This window comes from Camellia sinensis, chromosome 10 (genome assembly GCF_055761805.1).
Source record: "Camellia sinensis isolate YWXY chromosome 10, ASM5576180v1, whole genome shotgun sequence".
NCBI classification, from domain to species: domain Eukaryota; kingdom Viridiplantae; phylum Streptophyta; class Magnoliopsida; order Ericales; family Theaceae; genus Camellia; species Camellia sinensis.
In genome coordinates this window covers 173,350,732-173,370,410 of record NC_138970.1, presented here as the reverse complement: position 1 = coordinate 173,370,410, position 19,679 = coordinate 173,350,732, and the positions used below count along the sequence as shown (strand labels likewise).

General features: G+C 31.1%; 1 protein-coding gene across 1 annotated transcript; it reads right to left on the bottom strand.

Moving 5' to 3' along the window:
* Positions 1 to 5,357: 5,357 nt before the first annotated feature.
* On the bottom strand, positions 5,358 to 8,950 carry LOC114258155 (uncharacterized). Its single transcript, XM_028198043.2, has 2 exons — positions 8,069 to 8,950; positions 5,358 to 6,929 (listed from the first exon to the last, which is right to left on the bottom strand). The coding sequence occupies exons 1-2, from the start codon at positions 8,174 to 8,176 to the stop codon at positions 5,832 to 5,834; spliced, it is 1,206 nt and encodes a 401-aa protein (XP_028053844.1). The 5' UTR covers positions 8,177 to 8,950; the 3' UTR covers positions 5,358 to 5,831.
* Positions 8,951 to 19,679: the final 10,729 nt, after the last annotated feature.

The window sequence follows — 19,679 nt, the reverse complement described above, 5'->3', positions numbered from 1 at the left end:
TAATAAAAAATAAATATAAATATTTTAGGCATGAACAAACATATTTTTTAGTTTATGTTTTTAAATTTTTTCGAATATTTTGTTCAAATCAAACACATTTGTAGTTTATGTTTTTCTAAAAATAAACAAAAACTAATTTATAAAAATTTTATAAACATAAACTAAAAACGTAAACGTTACCAAACGCTACCTTTGTGTTTGTTAGTGCCAATTTATAAAGTTCCTTTTTATTTTTTTATTTTTTTTTTATTCGAAGTTGATAAGAGTGCATCAAATTCATTTTTTTCGTGGCATTGGTCTATTGACTTGGATTTCCACGAAATGGAAAGTTCTTACAACTTCATTCATATTCCTAATTATTAAATATCGGAGAATCTCAAATAGATAGATTCATTCCAATGGTTAATTAGCCAACTAAACCAGGCGTTCTCTACATCCCAGGCCTTAAGAGTACACCTATGGTTAAAACCAAATCAATCACAAAGATCAACTCATGTTGCTCGACAAAGTTGGGAATTAATAAAAAAAATAAAAAAAATTAGATGTCAGGTTTTTGTAATTGGTAATCCCGTTTGACAAAACTACTTTAAGTTGTAATTTTATTTGTTTTTTTTTTTTTTTTTTTTTTTTTTTCAATGAGACTGTGAATTTAGAAGCGAATCCAACCCGAGTAGTGCCTGAGTAGTAGAGTTTGTACTGACATTCTGTATGTTGAGCATTCTCTGTTTGCCACTTCACTGACTATGTACGGGGATCACCGCTAGAGCAGTGAATGTTGTGCTCAAGTAGTCGGCGTATATGTTTTGTACCGCCTTTACTCACACCACTCGAGCAATAAAGTGTGCGCTCGAGCAATCTTCACTATCCTGTTTACTATAAATGCGTTGTTGGCTGTTTTTAGGGTTTAACATGTCCAGTCTTTTTGAGAGAAAGAAAAACCAAAGTAAGGTATATTGGAGGGTATTTTATAAGTGTTTCTTCGATGATTTGAGAGTAATCAATGAATCTACAAGTTTTATATTGACTTCATCAAGGAATTGTTTTTACCGTTACGTTCACAAAAGAGAGGTGTTCTTCGGTGGATTCGGAGGAACTTCTAACATCATCATCAAGCGAAAGTTCGTATTGATCTTTTCCTTTCACTGCCCCTTGGATTTCTTCGTCCTCAAAAAAAAACTCTGGCTTTCAATTAGTAACCGAATTACATAAGTAGAACTCAAAGATTTGATTTGGTGACAACTGCTAGAGATAACAAGCTGTCACAATAGAAATTATATAGGGCACGGGAAAGTAAATTATAGAGCACTGACAAAAAATTTGTACAATGTTTGAATCATGTACTCTTTCAGCCTATGCTCTTTGCAGTTAAGCCCATAAAACAATCTCAAGGACTGACAAAAAACTTAGGTCCTTAAGTTGTACAATGTTTGAATCATGTACTCAACAACTGCATTGCGACCACCATGGCTACTCAGGCATCGAATTTGATTATTTATACATTTATTTGTCTACTTATTGAAAATTTAGTCCATTCCAAGCTCACACTTGTAACTCCTAAATGTGCACAATTGTTTGCAAAGAAACAGAAGTACTAATTATATTTCAATAGCTATTATTTATTACAATTTATTTGTCTTTACTAGCGTAGCAAATACAGTTTAGTAGGTTATTGTCATCTTGAACATTATTTAGAGAGGGGTCCTAATTAAGTTATTGCCAAAGCAGAGTACATTTAACCATAGTGTCATTTCTCTGTGGTTAAATTAAACCCCCTTGACAGCATAGTACTCCACTTTCTGGCACCCTCCTTTACCGGGATATTGCTGATCATAAACCTGGCCATGCCTGCCATCACCGCCACCCCAACCACTTCCATATGAATATCCCACCGTCTGCACCGTGGTTGTTGTTGCCACAGGGAATTTTCCATCATGGTACGCCCCATATCCTCCATTCGGCACAGAACTTTGAGAATTGTATCCATAGCTGTACTGGTCACTGTTTCCATGCCAGCCAGTTTGGTAGTGCTTGTCCTTCCCATCAGTCCACCCCTCTTGTTGTGGCTGAGCATAGCCACCACTATAAACCATCATATGGTGGTTTGACGGTGGAGGAGAGATGATGCTAGGGACGTTGCTGTGGTAGCTGCTTGGTGGGTACCAACTGGACTCCTGGTGGACAGCATAGGATTGCTGTTGGTAGCCAACACAAGGATAGTCCTCAGTTTGGATAATCATTTTCTTCTTTCTGTTTTTCTCTCAATTTTTGAAGTATGAGTTTGTGTGTTTTGGACATGCTATTTATAAGGCTTGTTTTGTGATTGTAAAGTGGATGACAATGCATCTAATACCCATTTGGGGATTCCTTTCACTTTTTCTACATGATTAGATTGAGTTGGCATTCAATTGACGGAGTTCCTAAACTTTATTAGTAATTCACAACGTGTGAGGAATATGATTCTCCAACCAAAAGTATGGGCATTGCTATATCTAGAGAAAAAAAAGTACATACGAAATTTATATGTAACAATTTTTATAGACACAGAATCGATCACAAAAAACAATTTTGATCATAACTATCAAACGTTAGGGCCTATCATAAAGTTACAATTTCACACATATTGTTCTATCTATGTTTTTATGTGGTTGGTTGTGTTTGCAAATTTATTGAGACTTACAATGATGTTGTTGAACTATGAGACTATTACTGACACGAAATCCTCTATTCTCAAAATTTTTATTCATGTTTTAATATATTCTCATTCACAAAATCATGTCTCAAGATTTTTGTATTTTAAAATTATCACCACAATCATACATTTGTAGGTGCAATCATGGGAAGGGATTTTAAGGGTAAAGAATCTATCAATTTATTATTATTATTTATTAATTATGAAACATGATTATCAGCTAATATAAACCATGATAATGCTTTCATAAGGTTTACAAAAATAAAAATTAAAAAAGTTAAATCAAGCATATAATCGAACCGCCAACAAAACCAAATGCTAATTGACATGGTCGGGCATTTAGGGCAAGGTAAAGGAAACCTAATTCATTCAAATGGTACCCAATGTTTGGTCAAATTTCAATACAAAGGGATTTCTGGCGATTTGAAAGTGTTACTAGCAATACTCATTACAATTATGTAATCACAAAAGGATATTAGTGATGGCAAATGATGTGATACAAATTATTTTGTCGCTATACATTCTAGTGACGCTAAAGTTACGGTCACCATCTTTTGTGATGGCATCTCAGGGTAATTTGCCACGACAAAATTTCAATTGCTAATAGTGCAAAAAACAAATCTGAGTTTTGGCCACAAAAGCATAAATAGGAAAAAATGATTATTTATGATTATAAATTACCATTGCCAATATATATATATATATATTAAACTGAGTTTGTTATTAATAATGGTTGTTATCGTTTCAAATGATAATTAATTTTTCTTAAATATTATTGGAAATTTTTTTAAAAAAAGTATTGTTATTGTTACCATGGAGACTTTTTGCCTGATAATTTTACTTCATTTTTTTTTTTTTTTAAGTTCCATCACAAAAGGGGCATTTTCTAGTAGTGGTACCAAAACTTTTTTAAAGACTTCTAACACATTTAGCTAGGCTCATGATAAAATAAGCATCCGATTCCCAACTTCACTACCCAAAGGCAATATACTTATGAACATTTTCCTCTAACTATAGTTGGAACAGCACATGATTGGGGAGTTTTCTACAAATCTGGAATGGTTTTGAAGCTTATTTCTAAGGCAAATGTTAAAGACTGTTTTGGACATTGCTTAATATTGAGATGGATATAAGATAAAATGTCTTAAAAATATTAAATAAATGTGATGGTTTTAATAGTATCTTGAATTCAGTGAAGATATTTGCGTTCTGTTTTTTACTTTTTTTTTTTTTTTTTTTTTTGTCTCAAAATATTTGTTAGCATGACCTATTCCCTAAACTCATAGTTTCACGGGGCTTGGACCATGTCTCTCAATATTGATGGAAATTTTGGACATCAAATCCTAAAATGCAAACGTGAGAACATGTAGTTGGAATCGCTAGTAATCATGGAACATGGCACGGTGGATATGTACTCATACTCCTATTTATGTTGTCCCTCACACCCTCCCTTCCATTGCTCTAAGGCTCCTATTTATATTGCCCGTCACACCCTCCCTTCCATTGCTCTAGCAGTTACGAGGCATCTTAAAGACAAGTTAAAATTTTAAGTAACAAACTTTTTACTTAATGTTGAATTTTTAACTGATTATGTTTATGCCACCCTCACCTCCACTTTCATCACTACTCTCACCACCAACCCTACTATAACAACTACTTTGCCGCCACCATCACTATTACAATCACTATCGCCATTATCACTCTATTATCACAGTCACCATTATAACCGCCACACTACTATTGTCATCACCATCATTGCAATGAAAAATGAGTTAATTTAGACTAAAATCATTTTCCAAATCTAATCTAGTGAGGTCTTACCAATGCCACCGTCGCTTTCTCCACCATACCACTACTACCACATTGTAACCACCGCCACACAACCACCATCATGGTTGTCGTCATTGCCACCCTACCTTCACCTCTCGTTAATGATGCCACCATCGTCACCACCACCATCCTCGACACCACTACCATCATATTCAAGGTCAGAACTAAGCATAAGAAAACATTTATATGAAATTAAAATAAAAAAAAATCACTGAGACAATCCGAACATTAGCTCGTACCAACTTGCTTTGTCTCTTGGAACCTAATACTCAATCAGTCATGACAAAATTTGGCAAGGAATCCAATTTTTTCCAACTATGCCAGATAACGGCCAATTATTATTATTATTATTTTCCCAATCCCATCTTCTAACCAAGACTAGGCTGCCATAATCATGGAGAATGGCAGGAATAAGGATATATTAAAAACAATACCCGGTGCCAGCGCATATGATTCCATTAAATTCAAAATAATCAATCTTCTTCTCTACCCTACAAATCCGAACCAAACGATCTATCACTCACTTGATCATTTGACCGGAAAAATGCTATACAAATTAACAAATCTTAAAATATTTTTTGGGAAAATTTCAAAATAATGGGATAGACAAAAAAATTGGTTTTGTGATGGAGTACAAGTAAAAAATTGTGGAGGTACAAGTCCTCCATGTTTGCGTAATTTTTTTTTTCTCCCACTAGAATGTAATTTCCCCCATACTTTTTTCCTAACTCACAAGTCATTGAATGATTAAAATTTTAAAATCTGAATAAGAATCACGTCAATAATATAATAGGTGCGACATAACAATTATTGATTAGACACTCGGCAACCAAAACGATTTTTGGCAGGGCAACACCAAAGAACAAATCAATGATTTAAATAACAAACAAATTACAAATTACAAAATATATATATATATATATATGAATGAATTAGTCTGAAATCAAAATTTCCTAACAAAAGGTAAGCCCAGGAACATACATATCTTCTTCAAAGGGAGGACACACTCAAGGGTCAGTCATGCCACAACAATGCAAATAATGCAGAGACACAAAACAAACAAAGCTCCCCATCAACAAATTCGTATGTTCCACAATGAATGAAATCCAACTCTAGGACAAATTTATATACAAACTTCACCCCATAAATCCAAGAATTCTGAAAGAATGATATAAGCATTGACGTACATATATAGCAGAGCTGTACCAGTGACACGATGCAGTCATCAACTGTTCGGTAAAACTTTTCATGAGTCACTCCAGCTGCAGCTTCAGCCTTTGCAAAGACGGTCTTGAAAACTCACTAAAGCAAATCAGCCACTTTCTCTCAAGCAATTCCCAGGCAAGAGAAACTTATAATCATCAGCATTTTCCAAAAGATATGCCGGTAGATGAACAGCCGAATATGAGTGGGGAATGGGTCCCATTTTCCCGATGATTTCCTTGAATGTGTACTCCTCGGGCAGCATATCAAACAAGTCAGCCCCTTTGCAGATCACTTTCTGAATTCTTTTAGGATTCAAATAATGTGAGAACCTAACTCTGTCGACATGGCTATAAGCTTTCATTTTGAATATGAACTCATTGATACGGCGGAAGCAAAAGCTACAATGCCACCCGGAATCAGCCAAAACAATATCGGATTGGCGATAATGGGCATACCTCGTCTTACCAGACTGATACCTGTGAACCGAAGCTCTCCAGCTACTATTGTCCATGAAAAACTCAAATGAGTATAGATAGTTCTTCAGCCGGAGATGGAGGATTGGAGGTACGTCATCGCACCACCTCAAGAGATCAATAGTATGTCGGCTTGGAATCTCATCAACATCAGACATTATCAATAAGTCATCATCTTGAATACCGGCTAGTTTGAGAAGATGATCCAATGCTAGACGTTGATATGCCTCTTCAACAAAAGGGTTTTCCCCTTTCCTAAATCTTCCTGGAATTTTCCCATATGTCAATCGTGGCTCAACAAATTTGAACTGATCACGGTTGTTTTCAAAAAACAGAGGCTTTGACAATCCGGTGAATGTTGAGTTAGACTCAAGGAGTACAAACCCTGTTACATAAGGGTACAATTCCTTCCATCTTATGGTAAGAATCTCAAGCTCGGTACTAAACAATACTGCATCGTAAACACGCCTTGGGTACTCCCGAATTCCCCACCCATGAAGTTTACAGAGGTTCTCCATAGATACGTTCTCGTGATAATAGTGTGGCATTTCAATGAAAGGCTTGGGTGGCGATTCCCACAATGGCCGCAAGAAATACGAGATCTTCTGTCCATGCATATATATGACAAAGATGCATGTTGGGACCATAACAAATAGAAAGATGAGAGTTTTCAAATCCAGTCCTCGCAGTATACATCTCAGTCTCGACATGCTCAATATTCTGCTTGAGTCCTGCAGATTCAGAAAAGAAAACGTTTATTTTTTGTAATATTCAGCACAAAGAGATACAAACATAAGCATGAATTTTATGATAATTCCCTTTTGCATATGCAGCAATTTGATGATTACAAAGAAATCATATTAGATTATTAAGACATACTTCAAACACTGTCCAAGTCAATACAATACACAGAGCTTTGAATTTTTTTTTTTTTTTGGATTGGAACAGAGCTTTGAATTTGACAATGAACTTTTTCACCATAATCAATGTAAGTATAAAAATTAGGGACTAACTTAAAACTACGAATACAACTTGGAGGTATTTTGTAATCAGGGTATGCAAACAACACAATGCATAGTTTTGGAAAGGTTGAAAAGTCAAAATCATCTAGACTTTTAGTTTTCCTTGCACTTTCTCAGCAACCAAACGACGCATGACAGACCCAAAAGCACAAATCAACCGAAATCGAAACATTGGTTGCGACTATTCCCAACATTGAAAATTAAAGTAACAAATAAACTTGGGGGAATTTTGTAATCTGAGTAAGCAAACAACACAATGCAGAAATTTTGAAAGGGGTATATGTTGTTCACCCCTCCCTTGCATTTCTTGATGGATTTCTTTGAGATGTAAAAGAGTTCTCATTCTCCATAATATCAGATTCTAAGCTTTTACATGAAAACATAAATTGGAAAGACATGGTTTACAGATTTGTATGTAAGTATGTATATATATATATAATATATCAATATACCTTTGTCTTAGAATGTAAGTGAATAGTATTTCAATTGAAAGTCAGGGTTCCAACCAACACAATCACAGAAGGCTTTCCAAAAAATATAAAATAAAATGGGTTAGTTTTCTTTTTCATCTTTCTTTCTGGGTTTTTGAGGGAGCCAGATAAGGAAAAAGTTGGAAAGTCAAAATCATCTAGTCCTTTGTTTTTCCTCACTTTCTCAGCAACCAAACAAACCATGAATAAACCAAAACTCAAAACCCAAAACCCAAAAATCAACAAAAATTATTGACAGTAACAAATCCCAACAATGTCATGAAAAAAAAAAAAAAAAAAAAAAAAATTGGAAATTTACAAAATCGAAAGCTCAGATCAATAAGAACAATTAATAGTAAATAAATTTATGATTAATACCTTATCGCAACCATCACCGCAAATATCGTCCTTCTTTTTAGAGCAGTAATGAGATCCCCCTTCAGCCATCGAGTATACTTTCTCAAAAAACCTCGATAAACCCAACATATCTCTTTCTCTCTCACTGCAATCACACAAAAACACTTTCTTTTCTCTCTCTAAATCTGTCTACAGCGATCAAAGCCGTTGAAAACCCAGATCAAGCCTGAAATCGCCGAAAGTTCTGGAACCGGAAATCGATCGCAAAAAAAAAAAAGGGAAGATCCTCCACCGCTTGATGGGTTGTGTGGTATAATTCTTGTTCAGACAAATCACAAACTTCACAATATACTCCAAAAACAGAGATGGCAAGAATCCCCAAAAAATAAAAAGAATCAAGAAACGAAAGAATTTAAATAGAATTGAAAGAGACCCAGAAAATGGGTTTTGTGAAGAGAGAGAGAGAGAGAGAGATAGAGAGAGAGTGGTGAGTTGTGGTGTTGTTGGGTATGTGATGTGTTGGTGCCTCTCTGGTTAATGGGTGTGATGGGAAGGAAGCCGTTTTTCTTGTCTTCTACCCCACTTCTCTCTCCTCATATATATATACATACACTTACATATAATGGAACCTAATGGTGAATTTACGAAATTAGCCATGGATTTGTGAAATGGGTTTAATTGGTGAAGATGGGTGTTCTGGGGATTTTAGATGTTGGCATAGTATTATTGGCTAGGTCTCCACGCGCTTCTATTTGAATGGCTCAAGATCAAGACAACTGTAGTGTGTTTCTTGATTAGTTTAACGGTTTTACGCTCTCTTTGATACCAATTCTCTTCGCTTTATTACTCGTTTTTAGCAGGGAATTTTGATTATGGTAGAAGTTGCGTTCCATTGAAGTCGGCTAGTTTCCAAGGTTGAAACAAATCACCTTGTTTGAATGTTATATCTATTAACAATCTTTAAAAATATATGTTTAAATATCATGAATAAAGCCTTATTTAGAAACATATTTATTTTGTAAAAAAATAGAGAAAATATTGTGATAACTTAGGATGATTTTTTAGCTAAAATATTTAACCTGTGAATGAGATCTAAATGTCATTATTTTTTAAAAAATATTAGAGCTTTTAAAAAATGTATCAAAATTTTTATCAAATATCTCACATTAGTGTAAAATGAGACTCACATGAGATCTCAAAAAATTTGTCAAAACTTTTATCAAATATCTCTTATTAGTATGAGGTCCGACCCACACCAGGTGGTGTCACATTCTTTTAGAATTTTTAGCATAACTCTTTTTTTTTTTTTTTTAACCAATCATATTTTAGTCTCTTGTATTTTTAATAAAATTATTAGTATATGTAGAATTATTCTTTGCTTTGGTTTATACTGATTTTCTACAAACTAAATTTTTTATTTTTCATATTTTTGGTTTTTAGTGAATTTTTTTAATATTTTAAGTAATTTGTTTTATTTTGTAGATATATCTAGATATATTTCAAAAGTATAATATTTGTCAAAAATTCTTAAAAAGTTTTACTAAATATCAAAAATACAAAAATACATATAAATTTTGTAAATTTTTGTATTAATTGGATTTTAAATATATTTTTTCACAAATATTTTTATTTTTTAGGTGCATCTGAAAAATAAAAAAAAATTATTTAAAATATTAAAAAAATTACTAAAAACAAAAAATATGGAAAAAAAAAATCAATATTCAAAAAATCAATCAAAATCAAACAGCAATTTTTTTATTTTATTTATTTATTTATTTTTTAATTTTAAACAAGTGCTCAAAGTAGATTCTGCGAAACTCGATTAGTTTTGGAGCCCTAAAGATAATCATCGGACAACCTTCAGTGGCCCATTAGGATGATATCAACTTGAGATTTCAAATTTTATCTTAAATCTTTATCAATTGATAGTGATTTGGTTCAATGTGGATTAAGACAAAATTTAACAATAAATATGCCTTGTTTGAAGAGTAGCTAAAATAATTAAAATGTTAAAAAAAAAAATTATGAGTTATCACATTAATTTTTTACTTTTTTGTATTGTAAAAAGTCAATTAAAATAATCAGTTCTCAAGCAAGTCTTTAATCGTTTGATTTTATTGATGAGAAATTAAAATTGATCACATATTATGGTTGGATTTTATCAATTCATACAAATAAATGATTCAAATAAACTTTTAAATTTTTTTATATAAAATTGTACAATCTCACATTAGGAGTAAACAAAGAGGAAGGATGAAGATTGCTTTGCCTTCATCTCTAATCTTTATTGTTGATCACATATTCTAATATTCAAAGAATTAAAATATAAAATTATCTGAATATTATATATTTTGATTGGTCAGTTTGTATTGATATAATTTTTTTTTTTTTTAAATCAAAATAGACTGTACCTTCTGAAAAACTAACTAAAATTGAAATTTTTGATCAGTTTTAGCGGCTGGTTTGATTCTACGAATTTTTCTTGCACTCCTAATAGTAAGAGAGAATAGTTGTTCGGTTATGTTTTCATTTTTTTTTTTTTTTTTTTTCTAGTTTTTGTTGTTTTAAAAAATATTTTTAGTACGTTATTTTACTTTTTAGATACACATAATCTAAATTTATTTAAAATGTAGAATATGCGAGAAATTATTTTATAATTTAGTGAAATTATTTTACTTTTTTCTTAAGTGAATGTTTTTAAGTACTCCTAGAATACTACTTTTCATCAATTATCCACAATTATTATGTCATCCTTAAAAAAAAATATTTAACATAAGTGTATGTTGGTACAACTCTAATCATTCAATATAATTACTCTAACGCTACTCTTTATTTAGGGGTATAAATTTAGCCTGGTCAGTCGGGTTGCGTGGACTCCCGTCAAAATTTGAATTGGGTCGGGTCGGGTCGGCCTACAAGGTAGAAAATTAGCCCAGGCCGAGGAAGCATTTGGGCCTTAGACAAGTCGATAAGCTTGGGCAAGCCTGAACATTTTTTTAAAAAGTTTTTTTCTATTTTTTTCATCAAAATTTTATTTTTTTCTACAAAAATGACATTAGGGCTCAGACGAGGCTTTGAGTGGGTTAATGGACTGGACCGGACCGAGTTTCAAACTACACGCCCAAGCCTACGCTCCCGGGCTTAGTCGGGCAGGCCCACCCGGGTAGCTAGCAGGTTTCGGAAGGCCTACGGGCCATTTTTACACTCCCTGGCTAGTTTTCTATCCAAATTAATTTATGATCTATAGTGTTTTATAGAGAGATGGTGTGGCTATTGTGCGGAAGACATAAAAACCATTATTGTGAGGCCATTTTGGCCAATTTCAGGATTCGTTTTGATGATCTGAATAGTTAATTTTTAGAATATATCAAATAAAATATATTTGTAAAAAATCAAGTTAATCGGATATCAATAATTCTTTCATTGAATCATATATGTATTTAGTTTTATATTTCAAATCAAATTGATATTAACTTTTATAGATACAAATGTAATTCAATGAAATGATTAACGATATCTGATCAATTTAATTTTTTAAAGATATATTTTACTCAATATCTATCTATATATCTATATCTATCTATCTATCTATCTATCTATCTATACTATTATAAAGTGAACACCTCTGATGGTGTCTTGAAACCTTTGTTTTTTATGCTGCCATGTGTCTACTTTTTTATTTGAAATAAAAAAAAAAAATTAGATAGATAAGATGAGGGGATTTAAACCTTAGACTTATGTCAAATAAGTAAGACTTTTACCACTTAACTAGCACACAATAAATGATAAATGTTTTATTTTATTTTTATGTATTTAAATTGCACACGCATCGCGTGTGACAACCCCTGCTACTCTAAAAATTGAAAGATCTAAACAATCAAATAGGCCTGAAATGGACCCAAATGACTGTACAGCTGTCGCTCGATCTCCATTTTATGACATGGGACATCAACATATTTCTTGGAATTTAAAGAGCCTCTAATAGCTCTTTAAATGTAGAAAGCAAACAACGGGGAAGGTAAATTTAGTATTTGAAGAGCCCGTTGAAATAGTAAAAATGAAACTATTTTGCTTAATAATATCATTTGAAGTGCTTATTTGGAGTTGCTCCTATTATTTAGATAAGGGTAAATTACAAACACATTTTTTGATATTTATTTAAATTATAAATTATTTCTTGTGATTTTAGAAATTATAGTATATCCTCTAAAGTTTCTAATTGCATAACAAATAGATTATTTTATTAATAAATCATCAAGTTAATTAACAGTTTTTAATAATTTTAAATTTTTATTTCAATTAATGATTCAAATAATTTTATTATTGTATAGGTGAACAGTTAGAAATTTCACTTTTTTAATTAATTTTGTTAAATGAAATATTCTGACAGGAAGGTATTTATAATTTTCCAAACCACATGGGACAATTTGTATTTTAAGTAAATTTCAGGAGATGTATTTATAATTTATCCTTTAGATAAATAACTATCAAATTAGAGCATTATATGTACTAACTCCATAATAATGAAAAATGATTTTATTAACAAATACCCTTAGACACAAGAAAATTATAAATAAATAAAAGGAACACGACACTTTTTATTAATTTAATAACTCTTTCACTATTTTAAAAATATTTTTACACTAAACTTGATGGTAAATAATATTCTAACGCCGTGTTTGATTGACAGATTTGGAAACAAATTTAGAAAGAAAAAGAGAAAATATATATAAAATATGAATAAAATATATTTATATTTTATCTGTTTTACACATATTTTTCCTTTCTATTTTTATATCTCTTTTCAAATATCCCAACTAAATATAGCGTAAGACACATATAAACATTTGTTATCAAAGTAATTAATTGGGATTGGGTTGTAGGCGTGGGCGAAGAAGCCTATAACCAATCATAACCGACCATGGTTTCAACCGTGAACTGGATTATTTTCGCCGTCTATTATTTGTAAGTAGAAATTATCAAATAGGTTTGATGTACAATTTACATAGTATGTTCTTCCAGTTATATAAAATTATGTAATTAATTTTTCTTTTTTTCTTATGTTTTCAATAAGTTGATTATATATATATATATATATATTTTTTTTCAACATTGTAGGAAGTTAGATGTGTTAGTTTCTTTAATAAAGTTAGTCTACATAAGCATATCACTTAAAGGGACCGTCGCTGGTCTATCAGTTTGAACATCTAACTTTTTTTTCACAACACTTTAAGGTACAGTATCAATTTGTCACAAAGACGGTAGCTCAATAAATTGATGGAAAAAGATTGGGAGCTCTAAATATAGAGTTCTAGAAGAGTTCTAATAACCTGACCCCCACCCATACTGTGATGCTTATGCTTTTTTTTTTTCTTTTTTTTTTTGCTACATTACTATAGAGTTCAAATTAAAACTCTAGATTTAGAGTTCTGTATCATTTCCCTAAATTGATATATCACTCTTCTATAAATTGAGCATACAATCATATAAGTTGAATTTACCATATATCTTTTCTTTTGTAATGAATTAACTTTTTGAAGATATCATTGTGGTTGGCACAGAGAGGCATGAGTGTGTGCTGGGAGATGTTATATATGATTAGCATCCCTTAAAGATAGCACATGGTTTTAACCATTTACAGACAGTGCATGAGCTTCCTCAATCATATCTTTCTAAAAATAAACATTTATTGTTCATCACCATAATTTACTTCAACGGTTATATAGCATGATTGAGTTGTCTTTTCTTTTTTCTTTTTTTCTTTAATTACCAAGAAAACAAATGATTTTTTTTTTTATATTTTTTAGTTTTATTATTGGAGATCAAATCAATACCTATCCATCCATGTAAACATTGCATCTAGTATGAGCTCCATTATTTATTTTTAAAAAATATAATGATAAAATCATATGTCTATAATTATCAAATTAATCTAATTTTTACATAATTGATCTAGACATATGCTTTCAAAATATATGATTTAGATCACCAAAATAAAACTTGTATAATTCATGGCCCCAATTGAGAGAATAACCCCTTCCACGCATTGAGAATTGAATTTGAGTTCAATACGTCGAATAACTCCAACACTTAAAAAGAAAGGAATCTTGAAGATCAATTTTATAAAACTATTTAGATTCCACCTTGCTAATACTTTTGTGAGGATTAGTTATAGAAATGGAATTAATAATTTTCCAATTTTATTGGCAATTGAATTTGAGTTGGATGCATCGAATAACTCTTAACACTCAGAAAGAAATGCATCTTTAAGATCAATTTTATAAAATTGTTTAGATCCCACCCTGTTGATACTTTGTAAGGATTAATTGTATAAATGAAATTAACAATTTTCCAAATGCAAATTGGAGAGAAATTCTAATTCATCCATTCTTACCATTTGGTACTAATCCACAATTTTGAGAAAGAACCACTCTTCTTCAAACATTTGAATTGTCTAACTCATATTTCCTTCAAGTAGTGGTGGCCAAAAAGGTTCCAAAGTTCAACATGGAAACTTCATAATAATTGATAGGATAAGGGCACATTTTTTTTCTTCAAATTTATGTTAATTTTTTTTTAAATTTTTATGGTCCGTCTACCATAGAAATTCTAAATAGTTAAAAAAAATAATTTAAATTTAAAAAAAAAAAGTTCACTAAAAGAAAAAAAAATACTAATAAAAAATTAAAAATGTGTTTTGGCTTTTTGTTGGCTTACTTATTTATTTGTATTTAGTGAACTTTTTTTTTCAAAATTTTTAATTTAATTTTTTTTTGTTGTTAATTTTATGGTTTGTCTAATGGAGTAGAATTTAAAATTGTAAATTTTTTTGAATTTTTGTTTTAAAAAATCAATAAAAATGAAAAAAAAAACCACTAAAAAGTCAATCTCAAATATCTACTAACCATCGTACACAGATGATATTGTAGTGATCAGTCTTAAGTTTGTTTGAGAACATATTTTTTTAGTAGCTTTTTGACTAAAATATGAGGTAAAAAAAATTAGTGTGTTTGGAATGACTTTTTAGTTTTTTACGAAAATATATGCAAAAAAGTAGAGAAAAAAAAAGAATCTTTAACTTTTTGGTATATGTTATAGACTTTTTAATTTTTTAATATTTTTTTGACTTTTAAGCTAAAACAAGCTAATTCCAAACGAGGCCTTAGTGTTTCATTTTTTGACGAGGTTAATTTTGCAAAACCAAAGAGTGTTTATTGACAAAATCAAACAGTTAGAACTTTGACATAGACAAATTAACCTCAACCTAAAGTTTGGGATTCAAGCATGTAAACCACTATTTAAAATAAGAAATAGACTTCTCTCCAATCCACACACATGCACAGGAGAGTTTGTTTTTGCTCGTGAGCCTATCACACGTTTCACTTTGATATTTTAATTGTAGGTATTTGTGTGTAAATCATTTTTAAAAAAATAAATAAATTTGATAATTGTGACCAAAAAGTTTATTTTTAAAATCATACTTCTTCTCAATTTAAATAAATAAATATGTTAAAATCATTGATTATATTACTGAATTTCATGTATAATCTACAAACATATTGTTATAAAATGAAGGGATGGATTTATGAGAATGGGGCTTGCCCAGGCTCCTCCCATCCAATTTACTAATTAGTGAAAATTTTGACCCTCTAAAATTATAGGTATAAAATGAACCAAACTATTGGAGCTTAACTTGACTCAACTCTATTAGTTTAGAATCATATATAAATAAAGCTATACAAAAAAAAAGAAAAAATAAATAAATAAATAAATAACAAAAATTTTTGTACAAAATGATGTAACTGCATTGTAAGTCTATCATTTCGAAACAAAAAACCCATCAAAATGTAAATAAATTGCAAAAATGTCACCACCACACCATTCATAAAAATTTATGTAAGAAGAACTTTTCCCTTAAAATATATGGAGAGACCTTTCATAATTCATATGGTTTCCTCCTTGACCATAAAATACTAAGACTAATAACTCTGAGAATACATCCACATTAATGACGTTCTTAGAAAGTTCAATAACTTCCAACCTATCCCATGGTTCCCTCCAAGAAAAGTAATCTATTTTTGTTTTGTAGAAGGATTAATAATCATTCAAAGGCTCCATTCAAAGTTTTTGCCTGATGATGTTAGTATGGATTTGTGGTCTATTCAATAATGGTGTGTTTGGTTGAGAGATTTAGGTAGGGATTTGGAAAGGAAAAGGGAAAGGGAAAAGGTGTGTGAAACTAGGTGAAATGTAAATATATTTTATTTACATTTCACCTAACTTTTCATTTTTCCTTTTCAAATCTCTCCTCAAATCCCACAATCAAACACAGCGTAAAGGTCAGTGCTGCTGAGTCTACCCAATATTGCATGCTTGACCGTCCAAATGATCTCTCAAACACACCAAAGTTCCACCCCATTTTCTTTTGATTTCTTCCTTCCTTCCTCCCTTGATTGCGTCAACTTTTCTCTTTTCTTTTCACATTTACACTTCCATTTTTAACCTATTCGGCACAAGTCGGCATTAAGGCCTTGTTTGATAATTGAATATATAAAATTATTTTATTTGTGAATGTTATCAATTTTTTTTTAAAAATTATAATATAAAAAAAAACAAAAAAAAAAAACTATTAAGTGTCTCAATTAGATTTTTCACCTTGATTTGTCTCTGAAATAGTGGTACAATTGAAAATTTGATGATCTTCTAATAAATTGAGTTAAAATGTTACGTAATTTAAATTTTAAAGAAGGTTATTATAATTATGTCAAAATTATAAATATCTTATAATTTTTTTTTTGGGTCAAATTATAGTAAATATTAGTGTAGTTTACCAAAAAACAAAAAGGAAGTAGGCAAATTACCATTTACCCCGATTACTCTACCAACCCACGACAAAATAAGTCAACCGTCTTCCGTGGCCTAGGAGAAAACCCACTACTTAAAACCCATAACAATAAATTAAAATATGACTTTAACCAAATAATTTATTTTAAAATTATATTTTCAAAACAAAATTTCATAAATAATTAGAATTTGATAAATTAATTGAAAAAGATTTGAGTCAGGAAAAAATTTCTATCAACTTGGCACATAACTCCATTTGTGGAGATTGCACGTGGCAGGTGTTAGAGAGTTTTTTTTTTTTAAATTGATATGAGAGAGGTTATAAATATTACAAATATTACATTAAATAAATTACTAAGACGTGTTTAATAAGATGATTCAACACTAAAATCGAATGTATTAAGTGATAATCAATTAAACTCGTTTGATAATCACAATTGATATCACTTAAAAATTTAAGTATCTCTTAAAATGCAAGTTAAAACTTAAGAAAATTTTAAATCATATGAAACTTACTTTAATTCTGACTGAATTTATAAATATTAAACATAAGTATCAATAGACACTATTATAAATTTACTATCACCGCTACCACTACCACTATCACAACCACTACCATCATGCCACCGCTACCACTGCCACCATCAATGCTACGATGCCACTTCTACTACCACTACAACCACAACTACCACCACCATCACAACCACTACCACCATGCAACCGCCACCACTACCACCACCACTGCTACCATCAACGCTACCATGCCACCACCGCTACCACTGCCGCTACCATCACCATCATGCCATGGCCACCACTACCGCTACTATGCCACCACTGCCACCACGACCACCATCACTATGACTATCAATGCTACTGCTATCATCACCACTATCACTACCACCATCACAATATAAAATTAAAATATACAATTTGAAAAGAATAAATTTTAAATTTGATCTTATATATGTCAAATAATTTATTTTTAATTCATTTAAATTTTTATTAAACAGTTTTTTAAATTAAAACTAAACATTTAATTTTTGGTACTTAATTTTTAATTTCCAACTTTATCAAATACTACCTAACTCAATAATAACTAGAAAATCAATAAATATAAAGTCTAATAATCAACCACAAATTCTCATAATGAAAGAGAAATGAATATCATAAACACTATCAAACTCTCCATAGCAGTTACACTATTTGGGCATAGAGTCCAAAGACATAATAACCGAACGTTGTGGTTGCTTTAGCTTTCCAAAAACACATCATGTGCTTTGCTTTCTAGTTTGTTTCTCAATGGTTTTATTACTACTACTTCTCGTTATGCCATAGAATGACTTCTAAGCCTTTCCCTAAACAAATAGGGAATCCTTTGAGCCACAAATCATTATATTGAAGAGGAGAAAAAAAAAACACAAAAACATCCGAAAAGTTGATGCAAATATTTCATATTAATAATACATAATTAATCACATAAAATATAGGTGAAGCAATTTGAATGACATTATATTTTTTATAACAAGTCCCACCATCTTATATGTATAACATCGACAATAATTATTTGATGTAATTGATTTTGTTGTCGGTTATGTGTATGTAAAAAATCGATTTCAAGTAAGGGTTTAGCCTGAGCTTGGGTTTAGCCCACACTTGCCCAAGTTAGGTTTGGGTTTGGGTCCAAGCCCTAGCCATTAGCCATCCTATAGCAACATAAAAAGTAACAAAATTGCAAAATCACAGGCCCAAAATCACGGATATCATGTGCATAAAAATAATAATCACCAAACCAAAACAAAGTATGACCAACTGCCACAGGTTTTAAACCCAATAATCCAACTGGGATACCATACTGTGGGGGGATAGATTGCCATCTATCCTGTGATATGATAGAGAAAGATAAATCACATGTCGGGCCTACCCATCAAAATTGTTTTTGCCCCTTCAGAAGAGACACCATCAACTCCATATTCTTCCTCTTTCCCTCCATTCCAAAAGTAATATTCTCACCATCATCAAGTAAAACAACAAATAACCTTCGAAGGAAAAAATGCTTACATTTGGTTGGGAGATTTAGAAAGGAATTTGAAAAAAAAAAGGAAAAACATGTGTGAAATTAGATAAAGTGGGTGTTTGGGAAGTTGTTATTTTACTAGGCTATTTTAATTTTTGCCTATTTTAGTAGGTTAAAATTTCTGTGTTTGGAAAGATGATTGAATTTTTTCATAGTTAGATGTGATGTTTGTGAGAGAAAAAGTGAAATGATTATAGGTTTGATGAGACATTTTGTTTTATTAACTATTTTAGTCTATTTTGAAGATTTTAGCCTAAATTAGACTAAAATCATACTTTCCAAACAGCTCCAAAATGTAAATATATTTTATTCATATTTTACCTATTTTTTTACTTTATCTTTTCAGATTTCTTCACAAATCTTCTAACCAAACACAGTGTTAGGAGGGGACGGCAAGGGCTTCCACTCAGGAACTGAAACCTTGGTGTCAAGGAACTCAGCCCACACATCTTGTGGGAATTTATCAGAATCAACACCACCAAAGGCATATATCTTTCCATCTAGATCAATGGTGGCAGGACCAACTCTGTGGCTAATCATATCAGGACCGGAAGTCCACATGTTGTTATTAACATGAAGCATGCATGCATCCCTTAAGAGACAATTAAGGCCGCGTTTGGTAAGTTGTTATTTTAACTTAAAAGTCAAAAAGTTACTGAAAAAATTAAAAAGCCAACAATTTATATTAAAAAGTCAAAGATTATATTTTCTCTC

Excerpts from the sequence above, each read along its gene's own strand:
- LOC114258155 (XM_028198043.2), bottom strand. The coding sequence starts at position 8,176 with ATGTTGGGTTTATCGAGGTTTTTTGAGAAAGTATACTCGATGGCTGAA. Across the intron at positions 6,930-8,068 it reads GCGGTGATGGTTGCGATAAG|GACTCAAGCAGAATATTGAG; the intron begins GTATTAATCATA and ends CTGAATCTGCAG.